The sequence below is a fragment of the Cebus imitator genome, unplaced genomic scaffold (genome assembly GCF_001604975.1).
Source record: "Cebus imitator isolate Cc_AM_T3 unplaced genomic scaffold, Cebus_imitator-1.0 Scaffold182, whole genome shotgun sequence".
Classification (NCBI taxonomy): domain Eukaryota; kingdom Metazoa; phylum Chordata; class Mammalia; order Primates; family Cebidae; genus Cebus; species Cebus imitator.
The window spans coordinates 3,515,337-3,535,845 of NW_016107497.1; the positions used below are offsets into that span (position 1 = coordinate 3,515,337).

At 34.9% G+C, this 20,509-nt stretch overlaps 1 protein-coding gene across 2 annotated transcripts in view; it reads left to right on the forward strand.

Annotated features, from left to right (window-relative positions):
• Nucleotides 1-20,509, forward strand: part of ARHGAP42 (Rho GTPase activating protein 42) — a 308,974-nt gene that overhangs the window by 259,488 nt on the left and 28,977 nt on the right. For both annotated transcript variants that reach the window (XM_017545919.2, XM_037744744.1), the window contains exons 11-16: nt 3,303-3,381; nt 4,738-4,777; nt 15,039-15,101; nt 16,078-16,152; nt 16,860-16,944; nt 17,598-17,656. In XM_017545919.2, the coding sequence (XP_017401408.1) occupies nt 3,303-3,381; nt 4,738-4,777; nt 15,039-15,101; nt 16,078-16,152; nt 16,860-16,944; nt 17,598-17,656 (401 nt within the window). The remainder of the gene's footprint in view (nt 1-3,302; nt 3,382-4,737; nt 4,778-15,038; nt 15,102-16,077; nt 16,153-16,859; nt 16,945-17,597; nt 17,657-20,509) is intronic.

Below are 20,509 nucleotides of genomic sequence, written 5' to 3' on the forward strand. Positions count from 1 at the left end.
TTTTAGTAGAGACGGGGTTTCACCATGTTGACCAGGATGGTCTTGATCTCTTGACCTTGTGATCCACCCGCCTCGGCCTCCCAAAGTGCTGGGATTACAGGCTTGAGCCACCGCGCCCGGCCCGTTCTTGCTGTTTTCACTACATCTGCAGTAACTTCCTCCACTGAAGTCTTGAACCCCTCCAACTCACCCCTGAGAGTTGGAATCAGTTTCTTTTAAACTGCTGTTAATTGGATATTTTGGCTTCCACCCATGAGGGATGAAGGTTCTTAATGGCATCTAAAATTATGAATTCTTTCTAGAAGGTTTTCAGTGTACTTTACCCAGATCTGTCAGAGGAATCATTATGGCCATGAAAGCCTAATTAAATGTATTTCTTAAATAATAAGACTTGGAACTCTAACTTATTCCTTGATCCGTGTGCTACAGTATGGATATTGTGTTAGAAGGCATGAAGATATTATTCTCCATGTAAATCTCTATCAGAGCTCTTCAGTGACAGTTGCATTGTCAATGGGCAGTAATATTTACAAGCAAACCTTTTAATCTAAGCAGTAGATCTCAGCAGTGGCTTAAAATATTCAGTAAACCATGGTGTAAACGGTTGTACTGTCATTCAGGCTTTATTTTTCCATTTCTAGAGAACAGGTAGAGCAGATTTAGCATAATTTTTAAGAACCCTAGGATTTTCAGAATGATACATGAGTGTTGACTCTGACTTAAAGTCACCCGTTACGTTAACTTCTAACAGAGTGAGCCCATTCCTTGAAGCTTTGAAGCCAGATAGTGACTTCTTTCTATCTGTGAAGGTCCTAAATAAGGCCATCTTCCAACAGAAGGCTTCATCTCCAGTGAAAATCTGTTGTTTACTGCAGCCATCTTCATCTTCTGTATAACTTGCTGCAGCTTCTACATCAGCACTTGCTGCTTCATGTTACACTTTTATATTATGCAAATAGCTTCTTTCCTCAAACCTGATGAACCAACTTCTGCTAGTTTCATACTTTTTCTCTACAGCTTACTCAGCTCTCAGCCTTCATAAAATTGAAGACAGTTAGGGCCTTGCTGTGGATGAAGCTTTGGCTTAAGAGAATGTTATGACTGGTTTGATCTTCTATCCATATCACCAACACTTTCCCCATATCAATAATAAGGTTGTTTTGGTTTCCTAGCATTTGTGTATTCACTGGAGTGACACTTTTCATTTCCTTTAAGAACTTTTCCTTTGCATTCACAGCTTGGCTAATTGCTTGGCACAAGAGACCTAGCTTTTAGGCTATCTTGGATTTCACCATGTCTTTCTCACTAAGTTTGGTCATTTATAGCTTTTGATTTAACGTGAAAGACATGTGAATCTTCCTTTCGCTTAAACACCTAGAGGCATTGTGAGATTATTGATTGGATTAATTTTAATATTGTTATATCTCAGGGAATAGGAAGGCCCAGGAAAGGGAGAGAGATGGGGAAATGGCCAGTCAGTGGAGCAGTGGCACAACTTCTATTGACTGTTTGCCATCTTATGTGGACATGGTTAGTGGCACCCCAGAACAATGGCAATAGTAGTATCAGAGATCACTGATCATACATCACATGATAGACATAATAACAATGAAAAGTTCCAAATATTGCAAGAATCACCAAAGTGTGACACAGACACGATGTGAGCAAATGCTGCCGGGAAAAGCGTGCTGATAGACGTGCTCAACACCGATTGACACAAGCATACCATCAATTTGTTAAAAATAGAGTGTCTGCGAAGCTCAATCATGCAAAGAAAAATTTATTAAGGTATACCTGTATCTAGTAGGGCAATGACCCCATTCTTAGGCTGCTTTAGATTATGTTGACTCTTTTGCCCTGTATGATTTTTAAGATCCACTTATTAAGTTTCCCCTTGTCTCTCAAAATATCTTTTGGGATTTTGACTGGAGTTGTAGTAAAGCTTTCAATGGGTACAGAATTAACCTCTTGAATATTTTACATATCTTTTTTCAGACTTACCTTTGGGCACCTTTTTATTATTTTAAATAGGATTCTTTTTTATGAGTTGAATTTTGGTTTCCTAAATGGTTAAGACTACTGTATAGCGAGGGTGTTAGTTTATTTATGTGTCAAACTCTTATCTGACCTACTTGCTGAACTCTTTATTAGTTTTAATAGTTTTATGAAGAGACTTCTGGATTTTCTATGTAGACAAATATCAACCTGTTAGTGCTTTCTCTTATTTTAACACATTTCAGCTATATAACCTTGGAGCACTTTATTAAACTCTGTACTTAGGTTTTTTTTATCTGTAAATTAAGGATAGTAAGTACCCACCTCAAAGGATTGTTTTCAGGATTAAATGAGAGAATCAAGGAACATAACACAGTGCCTGTCACGTAGTAAATATCCAACAAATACTGATTTTCAGTATTTTATTGTTGGTATTACTATACTGGCTTAAATTCTCCAATATCAAATTAATATTTATATACATTTCCAGTTTCTTGTCATTCTCATGATCTGTCTTCTTGTTTGCAGAAAAGATGTAGTTATTATTTGTTTTTCATTCCAGCTTTTTAATCATAAAATATTTAGAATAAAAATTTCTTCTCAATGTTCCTCTTCATAGATTTCTCAGTTTTCTGTTTAAGTTAATCTGTTTCTAATATTTTATATCTTTTCCTTCATATGCTCGTTTTCTCCCGTCTTCTCTCAGCTCTTTGTTTCTTTCTTGAAGTATACCCTTAAGTGACTATTTCAGAATGACGGCATGGGAGAGAATTATTTTTAAATAAATTCATTTCAATATTGTCATCATGGTATAGAGAAATGCTTTGGTTTTAGTGTCTTTTTAAATGTTACCTAGTTATGGTATGAGTCTTTCCATATTGTCACATACTCACTGAAATTGTTTTTAGTGACTAGACTGCACCACATCAGGGTCAAGTTCTCATATTGTGGAATTAATAGATGGCTTTGAAGAATGTAACCTTTGCATCCTTTTTGATCATTTCAAGAGAAAGAGTTTGAAATTAGTGTCTTTCAGACAGTTCTGTACCAAAAACACTTAATGATTTTACCACATGTGATCATTAGAATTAAAAACATTTTTTGCATATCCAGTGATTTTTCTGAAAGGTGTTGAGGTTCGATCTTTTTCTTTTTTTTTCTTTTTTAATTCCTATGTTTTTCTCCTCTCTCTTAATTTCTTTTTTCTCTTACCTTTAATTTTCTTCAAATTTTGTATTTATAGTTAGTTAACTGAGAATTTAAAAAGTAGTAAATGTGTAAATATATAAAATATTTGTTTTTGATAGGCATGGGATCATCACATTACAGGCCTTCTCAGAAGCTAATAGGAAACTCTGGCTTGAAGCCATGGATGGGAAGGAACCGGTAAGAATATGATACATTCTATAATTTAGGTTTTATTGTTTTAATAATTACGAAGTATGGAAATTCTTTTCATAGAGAATATAAAATGTTTTGCCCATAGTATAATTGAAAATATTAAAAAAGGAAATCAGAGGAGTAGATACTTTTACTACTTTCCTAGCCTCACTCATGGCACATAACTCTACCTTTCTGACTTATAAGGGGACTTTCAGGACTCACATAAAACCCTAAAGTTACTTCTTAAAAAATGACACACTCATCACCTTGGCTGGACCCATTAAGTTATGTTATTCAGTTAATAATTACCACATTCCCAGTCTTTGCAAGGCCTGTGCTAGGCATGGATTAGAGTGATGAACAAGGTTCAGGGTAAGAACTGATCCTCTAATCAATATCACTTTTTAAAAGCATAATTTGATAAAACTGCCTGTGGCTTGACATTTTCACTTCCATATGTATCCCCATTTTTTAATAGTTAGTTTGAAATTGGTATGATAATCTTATAACTTATAAAAATTAGAAAGGCTTATGTAAAAAGGAGGCGGAATCATTCATCACTGTCTGTTTTCTTAAGGAGTACTGTTATTAGATTAGCAGAGGGTGAACACACAGAGGAAACAGGAGTCCCCATCCGGTCACTTGAGAACCATTCGTTAGATGGCAAAAAACCTGTACAACAACAGTCCCATACAAAGTGTGGTCCTCAGACTTCGAGACCCTCCCTCAAAATGTGTTACCAGTCCACAGTAAGATCAGTACAGAAATTATGATGCAGCCTTTAGAAAATCATAGAGCCACTTAGGTTATTTCAAGACTGCTAAATTTAATTTAAAAGTTGGAATGCTGCATTGATTCTTTATTGTTTTCTATTTCAATTTTATTATATTTTACACAAATGTTAATAACAGATTTAAAAGAAAATTCACTCTCTACCTGAAATAGTTGAGAAATCCTGACTTACAGCAAATTTAGGGAATAGTTTGTTAGCCCAGTGATATACAAGTTAGGGTTATGTACATTGACAACATGCTAAGCAGGAAATTAGAAGAAGGAGCAATCAGGTGAAATCCTTCTGAGAAAGGCACATTATGCATCATATGTGGAAGAGGGTAAGATGCATAAATCAGATGAAGGTAGAACCTGGTCCAGGGCAGCACAGCTGTGGATGGAAAAGGAGTGGGGAGTGAGGATGGCTGAACGACAGGAAGGAAGTTGGTTGATAGTGGACACAGCAGTTGTAGAACCTTGAAATCCAAGACACTCTTTTTGTATATTAGTATACAAGATATCACCTTGTTAATCCTTTGTGCTGAGTCATTAACTGGAAGCAATTGATGGACATCCTTTGTTTTTTAGATTTACACTCTGCCTGCCATTATAAGCAAGAAAGAAGAAAGTAAGTCCTTTTAATAGTTATTTAAAATTTTGTCATATAGTCATTTTTAACACAAAAACGTGATTGTAAGTGAAATATTATACCATTGATCTCATGGTACAGCAAATTTGAAATTTTTATTTAAAAAGTTTCTCATGTTAAAACCACAAACTACTGGTATTACAGTTAACAAAAGTTAATTTTTTTTTCTTGGTGTTTATTTACATGCCTTGCTTTATCTCTGATAGATATTTGAGAAAGTTGATATTTAGCACACTTATTTATATATATAATTATATTTTATTATATGTGAAATATATAATTATATATTAATAACTATAATATATAATTATGTTAACAAATATATAATATATAATTATATATAGCATATTTGTATATCTATATAGATATATAAAATCGTAGAGAGCTTCTTTGTCGTATTTTCTCTGCTTCAGTTTTCTCAGAAGTACAAGACTGAAGACATAAACCCTTCTTGCTGTTTTTAGTAGATAGTGACCAAGAATGTAAAATATAAAGACCTTGTCATTATACATGGTATATGTAGAAAAAGATGTTTTTACTATGTTATTACTGAATCATTGTTATGTAGCCATTCTTTATAAACACACTTTATATGTTTTTTTATTGTGTTCTGAATCCTCTTTAATTACCTGCCAACTTCTTGCTACCTTTTGTCTGCGGTTGGTTTAGGGTATTATCATAAGTGCTTTACATAGTCATTTTATTTGATAATTAAAATTAATTTGTATATTTGTTTTTAGGGTTATGCGTTTAACTTAGAAAGCAGTTCCAACTTTTTTGTAATGCAGTGGATTTTGTCTTATGACTTCTAAGTTTATTTTTCAAACAAACTCAATAACCCTGACATTTATTTTTGTTATTTATTTTTATTTTTTTAATAGAGATGGGGTCTCATTTTGTGGTCCAGGCTGGTCTCTAACTATTGGCCCCAAGCAACCCTCCCAGTTTGGTTTCCCAAAGTGCTAGGATTACAGGCATGAACCACTGCACCTGGCCGACCCTGACATTTAGATTGCTGTGGAAATACAAGTTACAATGGAATAAATAAAAGCTAGGAAAGCACTCATTTGAAAGTTATAAATATTGAATGTATAAAAAGCCTATAATTTTATGTGAATTAAATGCTTTCTAGTGATTAACTTCAGAAATTATCAAAAGAAAATACATGATGTAAAAGATCTTTCAATAATAAATAACTTATAGTTTTAAAATTATTTATAAATAATATTTTAAAAAATTATTTTCATTTTTTATTCTTACTTTTACTTCCTTACTGTAATCAAGGAAAGTAATTAGTATAAAATCCTTTATTGCCAACTTTTTTCTAATCACAGATACATTAACCAAATTGTAAGAGTTTTGGATGTACTCAATGTTCATTCTAAATAATCACCTAAAAAGTAATCTGCTGTATAAATTTCATATGAGAAGAGTGTGAAATGTGTTTTCTAACATTAGTTTGTTGATATCCACTATAAGGTTAGTCCTTTCAAATTTAAATTACGCAAGGACAAATCTTTCTTAAAAAAAAATTGCACCTATATACAGTATTGAGCAGGGCTTCTGAATGGGTGGCCTAGTGAAGTTGATCAGAATATACTGATGCTTAATTAATGCACCACCAAAACTAGTATACTTATGTTGGAGAGGGAGTCTGAATCTTTATGCAGCACAGAATGATTCTTCTGGAAATAGGTATCCTGCAGTATCAGCCACTGGAAACATCACTGTGCCTTCAATTATAATAATAAAATGGTGTGTGTTTCAGAAAAATAGTGCTCCTATAATGCATGTGTTTATATCATTTCTCACATTCTGGCTTTTAGTATGGTTAATTAGTTTCTTACCCAGTACTCAGCCCCTTGTGACAGAACCCATCTCCTCTCCATGGTAGTCATTACAGGCCTTCCCTGAGACATGTGCTGAACACAGATCTGCTCTTATTCTTCTCATTAGTACTAGCAGGTTTTTATTACCCATGGGAAGATTATTGGTCATAGAAAAAATATTACAAACTTCTACTCTACTGCTTAAAGTTATGAATCTTAAACTTCATTGTTAAGTTTTATTTTTAGCATTTTATTTTCAGCCATTTTTACTTGAAGCTTGTTTTTAATCAATATGCAGATCTTATTTGTAATTGCACTAATTTTTAAAACTAAGCCATTTTACTTTATTTTCTTTTCATAAATCTGACAGAATTCTGTCATTTGTTCATTTATTTGGTCAGGTTTCTTTAGACATACCAATTTATGACAAAATAGTAAATTTTATTCTCTCAAAGTTGCTCGAATTAAATAGATTTGTGATCCTGACAAATACAAATCAATCACTTTATAAATGCAGAGAGTATTATGTTAAGATTAATTATTGTCAACATTCTAAATAAATACAAAATTGCATAGTGATTTCAAAAGGTCTTACTACTTTTGTATAAACTAAGCTTATTAAAAATTACACTCATTTTTAGCTGTCACACACATGGTAATTCAAATTTGCTCGCCCAAATAGAATCACCACTATATTGAAAAGTCAAGACTACGGCAGGTTCTACCAATAAGAGAAACTCTGGCTCAAAGGCACAGGACTGGACACAATTTCCAGAACTTAGCTGCCAGGAGCTCTGGGGTGGACATTGTGGTATTGCTAATTCACTTGAGTGAGGCTTCTTTTTTTTTGAGATGGAGCCTCACTCTATTGCCCAGGCTGGAGTGCAGTGGCAGGATATCAGCTCACTGCAACCTCCATCTCCCCCGTTCAAGCCATTCTCCTACCTCAGCTTCCTGAGTAGGTGGGATTACAGGCACATGCCACCACGCCCAGCTAATTTTTGTATTTCTAGTAGAGATACGGCCTCACCATGTTTGCCAGGCTGGTCTCAAACTCCTGACCTCAGGTGATCCATGCCCCTCTGCCTCTCAAAGTGCTGGAATTACAGGCATGAGCCACCACACCCGACCCTGATTGAGGCTTCCTAAACATTCTTCAATGCAACATGCAGTGATACCTTTCAAACTGGTTGGAGTGATTTTTCTGCCCCTCAGAATCTTATTTTTTACATAAAATTTAAGGTAACCTATTACATTAAAGACCACAATTTATTAATAGAACTCTGAGTCTCTTGTCCAGGCTATAATTGTGCTTCTTTTCTGTTTTATTACGTGTCTCATCACTTTCTGCTTATTTAATTGACTCAAAGTATATATCTGAAAGTTCTACCATATTCCATAGTCAAGCACATGGTACTGTTAACCTAAGAACAGGGTCATATTTTCTTCCTACAGGTGTGTCCAGAATTTTATGTCTCGGGTAAATTCGTGTGTCAGTGATTGTGACGTTCTCACACGAATAAGTCATGTGAGCTCGTTGTGTTAAGTGTTTAAATCAGTTTATATCTTTCTTTTTGTCAGCCCCTCTAACCATTTTTTTTGTACATCATCCTGTTCTTGATATCTTGTATTCCTTTTTAGTTGACATTTGACTCCCCTAGAAGTAGCATTGCATTGGTTTCAGTATGTAACTTCTCCTGTAATTGGTACTGGAAACCACTATGAGCCCTAATTCACCAGCCACTTTGAAGAGTGCTCGTTTATATCCTCTATAATTCAGATGGCTTCCACTTATTCTAAAATACTCGTGTTCTCCTTTGGAAACTCAGTTTTGCATAATATCTGTTTGTGTTTTGAACTGCTGAAGATAATGAAGTTTAAGATGGTAAAATATAAAACATAGGTAAAAGTTTGTTTTGCATACCATTTAGAAGCGACCATAGTATCTGTGTCTTCACTGAAAATCCTACAAGCAACAATGTAAGAAACATCTAATGTTCTAAAATAGGACCATACTATGAATTTACAGAGAACAAATTCCATGAAATGAAGAACAAAACTATGCTGTGACTGTAGTTTCAAGCTACTCCTTATAAGGCTAACATGCAAAAGTCTTCCTACCTTGTATTAATAGTTACTCTTACTTTACCATTTTCAAAGTATGGATGCCATAAATGAGACTTGTGTGATTCAACAGATAAGGAAAGCTTGAATCACCTTTATGAAAAAACATCAAATAAAAAACCAAAATATTGGTCAAGTACAGGGTATTGAATTTACAAATACTTTTCTGGTTGTAAAATATGCGACAATATCCTTGAAATTGTAAGACTTTGGGAGTGAATTTATTTTGGCAGTGCTAACATCTATCATCCATATTAAACAGTTGCCATTAAATTAACATTACAACCAAACTAGTCCTCGAACACATGCCATTCAATTAAGATTAGCACTAAACTAGCCCTCAAGTCATGTCACTGGGGACATTTTGTAAAAAGTAGCTCACCCATATGTTTCCCATAGTTCTGCCATTTTTTAATACATATTTAAAGGGAACAAATTATATTTTATGACATACCTTTCCTGCCCCAAGACGCTGGGACCAGTCATTAACAGAGGCAAAGGCAGTTAGCATTTCTTCTAGGCTTTCTTTCTCTGACATTTTCTACTGGTTCCCTAAGCCTTGTCCCCATTCAGACATGAATTTTGTGTGATGGCTTCTTTGCTGGTCCTTCAACCCTGGGTCTGAAGAAAGTGAGCATTGTGAAAGAAAAGGCACTTAGATCTCATTCTCTCATGCAATCAGTTCAACAATATTCCATTGTGCACCTACTCTACTACAGGTACTGTGAATAAGAAAAAGGAAGTTCTTTTCAATTGACATTTCCGCTGTCAGAATTTATATGTGTAATGACAAAGTCACCTTTTTTTTTTTTTTTTTTTTTGTCCTTACGTACAAAATTGGAGGGACTGGAACAGAGGTTAATCTTGAAATTTCCCAGCAGCTCTAAATTTCTGCCTGTATGTTTCAGTGACTTTCCCCAAGTTTACCTGTGGATATATTTTCCACAGTAATAAGCTTTTTCTGCTCCTCCTCATTCTATGCAATTGCCATCTGTCTTGAATGTTCTTGAGCTTTATACTGTGGTATGAAGTTTACCTAACTAAACTAACTAAACTAGATAGTTTAGTTCTGGAAGTTCTCAGACATCCCTAGGTTATCAGCCTCCTTCTTCAACACATCATCCCTTGATCTTTGATCAGTTACAGTTTTGTTTTTATCACAGAGACCTAGGAAGACTGTCATAGCTCAAGTGCTCTTCATGGGCAGAGCAGGATTAAGGAACAATTTGGGCCTGGGCTATATGGAGAGTTAACTGCTCATCCTTAAGGAGAAGAGAAAAAGTCCAGTAGGTATCATGAACATTGATAAATGTACTGACTTCTTTTTTATTTATTTCATTTAACATATAGCTTGATATTAGTTATCTGTGATAAGGGACGTTTTGATCTGAAACAGGAGATTGGCAAACTGAATTGAAAATTGAAGACAAGTGTTGCTTTGCTATGTCAACCCTGAGAATGTACTGTAAGGCCAAGTAGATTACATCTATAAGGACTTACTAAGTTTTGAATTGCTAGGAAATTGAAGGTACAAGGACTTTTGCTTTGTTAGCTCTGTGGAAGACTATTCTTTTTCTTTTCCTCATGGCTGTTTGAATTCTGTTGAGATTAATAGCTTTTGTGCTGCTAAACTGCCTTATGGAAACTTTTTTTCAGGTTTCAATAAAAGCTTTATCCCTGAACAGTTTACAGAGGGAAAAAAATAAGGTTTAGATTTAACTTTGATTGAGTATATTAAGTTCATTAAGTCTGTCTTCTGCTTCTACCCTCACTCGTGAAGTCCAAGTATCATTAATATTATAAAATTCCAATTATAATTATAATATTATAAAATTTGATAGTGGTTGTATTCTGGGTATCCCTCTGGTTCTCTCTAAAATGGGGGAGATACAGGGCTGGGGTAGAGTCTGGGACTGGGAAAGTGTTCACAGATGTAGCTCATGTAAGATGATAAACTCTAACCCTTATAGAACCCATCAGAGAATGTACTTGAATAATCCTGGTACAAACCAGTAACTAGCAAGCCATCAATCAATAAGCTTTTGTTGGCTGCCTGCTCTGGACCAAGCATTGAGCTCTGATCAGCAATCCATATTTCTACTGTGTAGGATACTTCCCCTCATCTCTGTGCTATTACCCCAGGAGTACCTTGTCCTCCACAGAAAAAGAATTATCATTAATTGTCAGCCTTTTTAATGGTGCAATTTGATTTAGTAATAACTCTTTCCATCAACATTTGAATACTAAAGAGTTCCCAGGTGTTTTTTGTTTTTTGGTTTGGTTTTTGGTTTGGTTTTTGGGTGTTAAGAGGACCCGTTTTAGTTGAATTCTGATTAGCACTGGTGCATTAAGTATAGTAACCCCTTCATGGCTTTGCAAGATTGCTCATTTTCCATTACAGAATGTGTTTGTTGCTGACTTCCCCCAGAAATGACAATGCCTGTGACTACATCATCCACAGTCATTGCAAGACAAACTATTTTAGCCTCTTCTCCCCTTCTCAGACCTCAGCAGAAATTACTGGTTGCTCAAGTGAAGGCACTGTCTATAGTACCTTGCAAAGCAGCCATGAATGGGCACTGCCACTGCTGCTCTTTGCCATCTTTATTATGTGAATTAACAAGTCAGTAGTCAAAAGGGATATATTCCAGTTAAGGGAGGAAAAGTTAATTGTGTGCGATTGCCTTTATTTCAGTGAGTTTTGACACAGTGAATTAAGTTATACGTAATGAAATCAGAACTGACCAGGTAATGCTTGGTGATAGATGATCCTCAGATCTATTGTACATGTCCATATAGGTAAACGGTGGCTCTCTTAACATTGTTTTCTCTCTGGAACTTGAGTTGATAGAGAAGCCTCCTTTTGTATCATTGCTGATCGTGAGCTAAGGGAAAAAGAAAATTGCAAGCCACATACTGGCTCTTAGTGTCTGCTGGGTAAAGACACATGTCACTTCTGTTCATATTTCATTGTTAGTGCATTTCACATGAGCAAGCCTGGCTTCAAGGATGCTGAGAAATATAATCTTGCAGGGAGGGACAACAAATACGGGCGAACAATGATTTCAGTCTGCTATAGTCTGTTCAGCTCTAGTGAGAGGCTGTATTTTTTTCATTATATTTATTGAAGTGTAATGAGCACATAGGGACATTTCTTAATATCCAACTTATTATTTTTTCAGTGATGAGGTTCACAGGGCCTGCCTGGTGTATGCCTCATCTATGTCTATTTGAAGAAACAGATCATTGCTGTATCCACAAATATTTTAAAAATAAGTGACAAAGTGATATATGCATGTTCAAAAAACACTTGTGGTTGACAGTCCCTTAAGCCCCAGTGATTTCACCCATGCAGGAAGAATGACTTATTCACAAAATTTACATATGCAGAGATTTGCATTTTCTCTAGTCAATAATAATGATAATGATAATAGCCAACACTCTATAGCACTTACTATAGTCTAAGCATACACTAGTCTAGGAGCTTTGCAAATGTTAATTTACTTCATCTTTAAACAGCGCTGTGAAGAAGATACTATTTTTATTTCGTAGGAGAGGAAACTGAGGCACAGAGAGATTAAAACCATGCCTAGTAACAGAGCTAGTAAGTGGAAGAGTAACTACTGCCCTCTCATCTAGTTAGAACTGGATGACTGGCTTCTTTTATAATTTCTTCTTATGTTTTCCTTCATAGAGCAGTGATGTATAGTCAGGTGCAGATGGAAAAAAAAAACACTAGCATTGAATTAGGCTTGTTCCATTGTTAGGCAGTCTTCATTGTTTCATTTGGTTTGTCTTCATCTTACTACAACTGTTTAACTTAGATATTATTACTTCCCTCATTTTATAAATGAAGGAACTTGAGTTTATAAAATATTAGGGACATTTGCTTCACCTCAGACATACAGAAGTGATACTAGAGCTGAGAACTGACCAAAGGTTTGCCTGGCTTTACACAAAGCTGGATACTATCTCTGCACCATGAAACTACTCTTTCAGTCAAAGCAAAGGATGATCAAAAGAAACAGAACTTCATGGGTTTTTTTGTTTGTTTTGTTTTTGACAACACAGTATATTCTTCCACATCTCTGAATTGATTGATAATGTTATATTTACTCACATGATGAGAGCTAAGTACAGGATCCATGGAATATGTCAGAACAGCAGCATCTGTAGAATAATCTTGCAGTTAGACTGACTCTCAGTAAGATTTTATTCTCTGTGATGAGCTTGTTACATGAGATTATTAGAAAAGACTGGAATATTGCTGCCAAATATCCCAATATACTTTGAGATACAGCCTGGTTATTACTTATTTTTCTCAAAATGAATATTTAAGAGGAAATTCGGTTTTATATGTCACAGCTATCTTCATTCATTTTTGCTGAAAGGAAGTTCTATTGAAATTAAAAAAAAAAAATCTTTGTCGTTTTCTCTTAATCCATCCTTTTATTGAAAAGCGGAACAATGTGACCTCTAGTACCAAACATTTTAAATGTCAGGAACTTGCAGTTTTAATTGATAACAAAAATGCTAGTGTCTTGTTTTTACCTAGGGTTACATTTTTTGTCTTTTTTTGTTGTTGTTAAAACTGAAAATTAAATGATTTCTCACTTTTCCATCTTACCTGTTTCCTGTATTCAAGAAGTATTTAAAAATATGTGAATGCTTAGTGTATGGTACGTATTTGGAGTTATTGGAAACAAGTAGTCTCTCTTTGATATCCAAGCAAAGCCTCACTCTTATGTAGGTAGGTCGTCAGCTGCACTCTAATGAGATGCCATGGCTGTTCATTTTTCTATGTTGAGTTCATTTAAAGTATTCACTGAGTTCTGTTCTCCTGACCTAGGACACTGGGTACAAAGAAATAAATGAGCCAGTTCCCACTGATGGCAATACATATTTTAGTTTTGACATTTTTGTTTCTAGAGTTTTGAAGTTATTTTTAAAGTACTAAATACATACATATATTTTTCCAAAATATCAATCCCCAAATGCCTAGTGAATTAAAAATGACAATTTCTGTCTTCTTTCCTCTTTCTCCTCTCCAACAGTTTGCATATATTTTTGTGGAGTTTTTTCTTAGGAAATTAGAACAGTCATACATACTCTCAAATTTTTACATTTTGAGAAAATAGGCCTTATTGTCCTGTCGATTACTTTTTTCACCTAACAACACATAATAAATATTCCTTCATGGTGGTGCCTCTAGTTCCATTGTTAGGCACAGATTTTTCAGGCATTTCTGTCAATTAGTTCACCTTCATGGGCTTGCTATGCCTAGGATTTTTTCAGTTTTTAGTTTGTTGCTGTTACCGTCTTGTGATTTTTATCATAACTTTTTGATATATATTTTTTGTCTGGGGATCTATTTTGAGTTAAAAGAATGTGTTTAATCTACTGTCTTTAAATGAAAGTGAGTTTTAAATTTTTATTGGTTTGAATTCTCTTCATTTATTTGAAGATATTTTTAAAATCATGCCTCTACCACATGTGATGAAAATTTCTATCATGGTTCAAAAAATTTTGAGTTTTTCCTCTGGGTGTCAGTTGGTATTTTTTAAATAAATGCTTTCTCTTTAAATAAGTAATCTAATTTGATCTGGCCCCAAAACCCTTTAAAATTATAATTAGAATTGATCCAAAGAAAATCTAGCCGAAAAACAATAAAAGTAATTGCAATTTCATAATCCTAGGACCTTTTAGAAATGTTTAGTGACTGACAATGCATGTGTTGAATCATTTTAAATATGGCAGCAAAATGAAAAGTAGAGCATGGAGCTTGGAATCAGACCCGAGTTAGAATCCCAACTGTAGAACTTAGAACAGAGAGCAGAGAAGGTTTTCAGCAACCCAGAGAATCATCTTAAGACTGCAGAGCCTTTTCTCTACCTCATAATGTTCTGAGAATCATGGGAAAGGACATGTGAAAGCCTTTATAATACAAGTTTCAACACATAATAAGGATTTATTCTTATTGCATTTGCTTCTATCGTCTGAAAAAACACACGTATTAAAGAAATAACACTAGTTTTAGGAAAAGTATATAAGATCAATGTAATATACTTTCTGTGAAGGATATTAGCAGGTTGGTATAATAACTGAGCATGAAGTTCCCTCCTCTACTTCTACCAGAAAATAAAAAGTCAGCCTGTAACCAGAATATTTTAAAAACTCAGTAAAAAGCTCACTTCTGTTGAGTCATAAAGGCACAGTGAACAGAGCCAGCTAAAGTGGGGATGTAAGTTCAACATAAACACCTAATGTGATTTCTCTCTTATTTTCAGTGTATTTGAATGAAGCAGGGTTTAACTTTGTAAGAAAATGCATTCAAGCTGTGGAAACAAGAGGTCAGTGTTGCCCGATTGGTATAGCATTCCTGTCATGTGTCTCATTTTTAGACAGAAACCTCTTAGAGTAGAAAATGAAGATGTATTTAGTCATTTAACATGTGATAAATTTTAAGAGTGGTATAAATGTATGTATCAGTATACAAATAGCTACATCTTGAGCTTCAGTTAACTAAAAATCATGCTTTAGGCATACTTGTCTTTCAACTTTTTTTCTAATTTAGCCTCACTGTACTTCTTATTGTTAAACTGTGCATTATTTATTATTGCAAGTCCCTCTTTGATTTTTTTTTTTTTCTCGCAAGCATTGAGGAGGTGAGATCCTTAAGGGGCTTGTCTTCACTCCCTTCCTTCCCTATGTTATTTCTTTCACTGATTTGTCACTGCCACAGTTTTGGCACGTTTCTTCAGTCTATTCATCACCTCTGTCTTGAATTTCACTCCCATTAAATGTTAGACTCACTGTCTGGAAAAGTTGGCTAAAGCAAAATTCATATTGGGCTTTGGAGTTTCATAAACTTACATTTAAATTTTAAGTGCTGCCACTTCAACGTCTTGAGAAGTGAAGTGGTTGTTTTGAATTTTCTGAATCTGTTTCCTCATCTCTAAAATGAAGATATAAATGCCATAGGACTTTTCAACATGCATGAGGACTCCATGACTCTGAAAAAATAGAAGATGAGGAATACTGATCATCCCTTCCCATCTCCAATGCTTTTTTAATATTCAAGTCATGGTGAATAGGCAGCTACACTTTGCTACTTTGAAAATCTTCAAAGACTTTCAAGTCACTGTTCAATGTCTGCTCTGTGAAATATAAGTCTGATAGGTATTTCCAGGTAGGTTTGCTAAAGTTAGATTGCAAAATTGGATAAGTAGCTTTCAAATTTTGTTAAGCGTATGTCTGAGTTTTTAACATTCTGTACTTGCCAAGCTGTTTCTCAAGCCATTTTCTTGTGATTTTCCTTCCCATTAGGTATCACCATTTTAGGCCTCTATCGAATAGGAGGAGTGAACTCCAAAGTTCAAAAACTCATGAATACCATATTTTGTAAGTTTTGGATGAAGCAACTTACTTAAATAATTTTTGTGATCTTATAGGTAATCTAAACAGTAGCCTTTGAGATGTAGATTAGTACTTGTCTTTGAATATTTTCCAATGATATTTAAAGTTCATATTTGTATTCAGTTTTTAATGTTCATTTATAATAAATGAACAATCAGAATTTGAGGGAGCATTTTTATAATATTGTATCTTTTTTTCTCCCAAGTGTCCTTTGGTAAGCTGGAGATAGAATAAGATACATGGATGCTAGCTAGAGTCATTTGGAATCCTAGCTCAGCTGCTTGGAGGTTTTGTGACCTTCAGTAATTTGGTTAACATCTTTGTGTCTCAGCCTCCTCATTTATAAAAATAGGGATCATAATGGTGCCTGCCTCTTAAGAGTTGTGAGGATTGAATATGTTAGTCTCTGGAAAGCACTTAGAAGCATGCTGGTCACATAGCAAGTGTTCTGTCATGTTAGCAATTAGCGATAATTTGATTTGGGAGATTTATTCCATAAGACATATCTTTGAGGTTTACTGCCCGCTTTTTATCTATTCACACAAACAACAATCCCAAAGTTAACTCCTGGCATTCTAAGAAATTAATACCTCTCTCTTTTGACCTACTTATGTTTGTGCCCATTTTTCATAATTGCATAAGGAATATTTTGAATTGCACAATTTAAAACATCTTGTTTTTATTCTTTCCAGCCCCTAAATCCCCTCCTGATATTGATATTGATATTGAACTGTGGGACAATAAGACGATAACGAGTGGGCTGAAAAACTACCTCAGGTGAGAAGGGTTTAACTCCTGGTACTCTGGGTGCAATCTGACTCACCCCTTGGGTACTAACCACGTGACTTCATGGAACCTGCTTCCAGAAACTTCACTTGGTAGCTCAGTTCCCGCACATAAGGTGAAATAGCACAACATGGTAAAATTTACATTTATTGCTCTGGAACTTGTACTTGATTTTTTTCAATAATAATTTAAAAAGGTATATAATATTTTGAGTACTGAATTAGTATTTGTTGTTTCATATGAGGTTTGTATATGAGATTTTCATGTATTTTTTTAAAAGAGCAAATTGGAACGGAAAGTTTTGTTGTTTTTGTTTTTTAACTATTGTTCCCTTATTTGTTCCTGTGGTAAGGTAATTCTTACACTGAAAAAAGTGTCTCCCAGTCTCTCCTCTTAGGACAGTCGTGGCAAGAAGTACTAAGGGGCATTGGTGTCTTTGAGGTCTGCATTTTAGGCCTGTGTGTGTCCCTACTACTAGAACTCCATAATACTGACAAATCACCCAATTCTTTTTTATTTACCTATTTATATACTATTTTATTTTTAATTGGTGAATAATAATCACCTAAGTCTTAAAGAAACACTTAAAGTTTAGGGGATAAAATAGATACTACCATTCTAACATGTGCTTCACTTCTTTGTAGGTGCCTTGCAGAACCACTGATGACTTACAAGTTGCACAAAGATTTTATCATTGCTGTTAGTAAGTATACTTGCATCACATACGCATTATAATTGATGTAGTTTTATGCTGCCTTAGGCATATATTACTAGTATCAGCTAGTGAAGATTTTTTTCAAATATTGCTTAAAAAGTTGTTAATCTGGTATTTAGCAGTTTATAATGTGTTTAGAAGCCAGTACAAAATTGCAGAATTAACTGAAACATTTTGACACTTAGTAAGACCTCATTGCATAATAGTCTGGTGATTAGAAAGAACCATGAGGAACTATTCTAATTTTATTTTACTTGAATGACAAATATAAGTTTCTTATAAGAGCAACTAAGCAGGACTCCAAATATGTACAGAAAATTACATGGCTGCACATGCTCACGTGCTATATTCTCAATCGAGATGAGTCAAATATTTTTGGCAGGCAAAAGGCACTTCTATCAATCCCCTCTTTCCCATATTTTTGTGATGGTCACATTTTTGTCATTTGTTTAGATCTGTGACTGCTATCATGTGATATGAATAGAGAGATTAATTTAAAATATTAGCAGAGATAGTTGACATATGTAATCTGAGAAGTTAGTAACATGTATTTGTAAACCATTGAGACTGAAGTGCCAGGTACCATCTGAGCCCATCACAGCAACTTGTAACAATTAAGAGCTGGCATTTCATTGTTAAGATGTATGAGGTGTGACTGCAACTAGATTATTTTCACAATCCAAGGAAGAAATTAGTTGCATTAGTTTATTTGTACACATTGTAATGTCACAGGAAATGTGTGCTGATAAAAGTGTCAGATAAAGTTGAATGACCTTGGTTTTCAGTACAGCATTTATGACTAACTACTTGATCTCACATAAAACTATACTATTTAGTTTTCTCTTGAAGCTCTCCACTCTATCTTCTCTTCATAGAAATCTTTGTAAGACAAGCAGGACTGGAGAAAATACATAACCTGACCTCTTATTCTATGAACTAGGAAATCAGGACCCAGAGTGGGCAAATAACATGTACAATGACACTAATAAATTCATGGCAAAATCAAGCCTGCAAGCCAGATTTTTGTTTGTTTTCTGCTTTTTTTGTTTTTACTCAACCCAGAACCCTTTCATACAGACATTTTGCTTTATAACAAATGAAATTTGAGCTACTTGGCTAAAATGGCTCAATGAGCTTATTGTTTTAGTACAAGTTTTTGGTCACAAGTTTTTCTCCATTTGCTTCTGTGGAAAAAGATGATGATATTATTATGATAATATTCATGACTATGATATTTAAAATATATTCTTATAAGAATTCATCTTTTGTCTGGACCTAAGATAGCCATATTTACTAGATGCTAAGTTAAGAAAATTAGGTTATTTCGTTTCAAGCAGCAAAATTCCAGCTCAGTATAAAGGGGAAGTTATTTAGATCCTAAGAGGTATTTCAGTGGATTCCTTGGCAGAACAGAGAGGTCAGGGTTTCCATGAGCCTGCAGCCAGAAACTGCCTAGCTGGGATTTGACATTTCTCTACTCACTCTTTCTGGAGGATCTCTCATCTTTGTTCTCTACTGTATTTCTATCATTCTCACTTTCCTTCCTGGTCAGATTTTCGTGGAGTACATTTGTTCACTTCAGCTTTTACATTATCTGCCTTTTCATGTATCCAGCAGAAAGATGGATATATGAAAGTTTTGATGTCTCCATTTCCACTTGCTAGGTGAGACCTCATGTTTAGCCTGAGGCAGACTCTCTCCTCACCCCATGTCTAAATAACTGGGCCCAGATGAAATAGTAGTTCCATAATGTAAATCCTATGAGTCAAGGTAATTTCTAGAGAAAGAATTCGGTACAGTGGGCAATCACCCCAGAATTTATTTGCTACAGTAAGAGAATGTTAAATAGCTTTCTTGTTCTGAAATGTTAGACATTTCTCTAGCAGACATGTCAACATCTTAGCTTTTACTTGGCAGACTACACTTGTCATAGATGATTTCTTACATTTACATTTATCATTGTCTGTATGTGCTTAAAATCTATTTGGCTTATGTTTATGTAATAATGCTAACATTTCAGAACAGTTTCTCTATTGTCTTTATAAGTTAAGGGGAAGAATGTGGGATTTGATCTCGTCACACTGGGTTGAATCTCTAGGAGCTTTCTATGGATGTATTACTCCATTCTCACACTGCTTTGAAAGAATATCCAAGACTGGGTAATTTATAAGAAAAAGAGTTTTACTTGACTCACAGTTCTGCATGGCTGGGAAGGACTCAGGAAACTTGCAATCATGGCAGAAGGTGCCTCTCACATGGAAGCAGGAGAGACAAGTGCTGAGGAAAGGGGGAAAAGCCCTTTATAAAACCATCAGATCTCATGAGAACTCCCCTCACTATCACAAGAACAGCATAGGGTAACTGCCCCCATGATCCCGTTACCTCCCAATGGGTCCTTCTCACAACACGTGGGGATTATGGAAACTACAATTCAAGATGAGGTTTGGGTGGGAACACAGCCAAACCATATCAGCGGGCTAATACATCCTCTAGTGACTGGCACATTAGGCAGTCTACAGCAAGTGCTGTGATCATTCATATTTCTAAAAGTTTGACTCTCCCCAAGCTGGTGATGAGTTATGGCTATATCAAAGTATACAGTTCAGTGGTGAAGAGCACCTGTATGGAATCAATAGAACTGGGCTTCTTTGGCTTCTCTACTTCCTAACTTCATGACCATGGCAAATTACTTAACTTCTGCAAGCCATAAAGAATTATAATGACAGTACTATATGAAGCAGTGCTTATGAGGCATGAGGGGTAGGGGTGGTCATTGTGATTAGATTTCTCGTGTTTACATACCCATTACAAACTTGAACATTTGCAACCCTTTTTATGTAA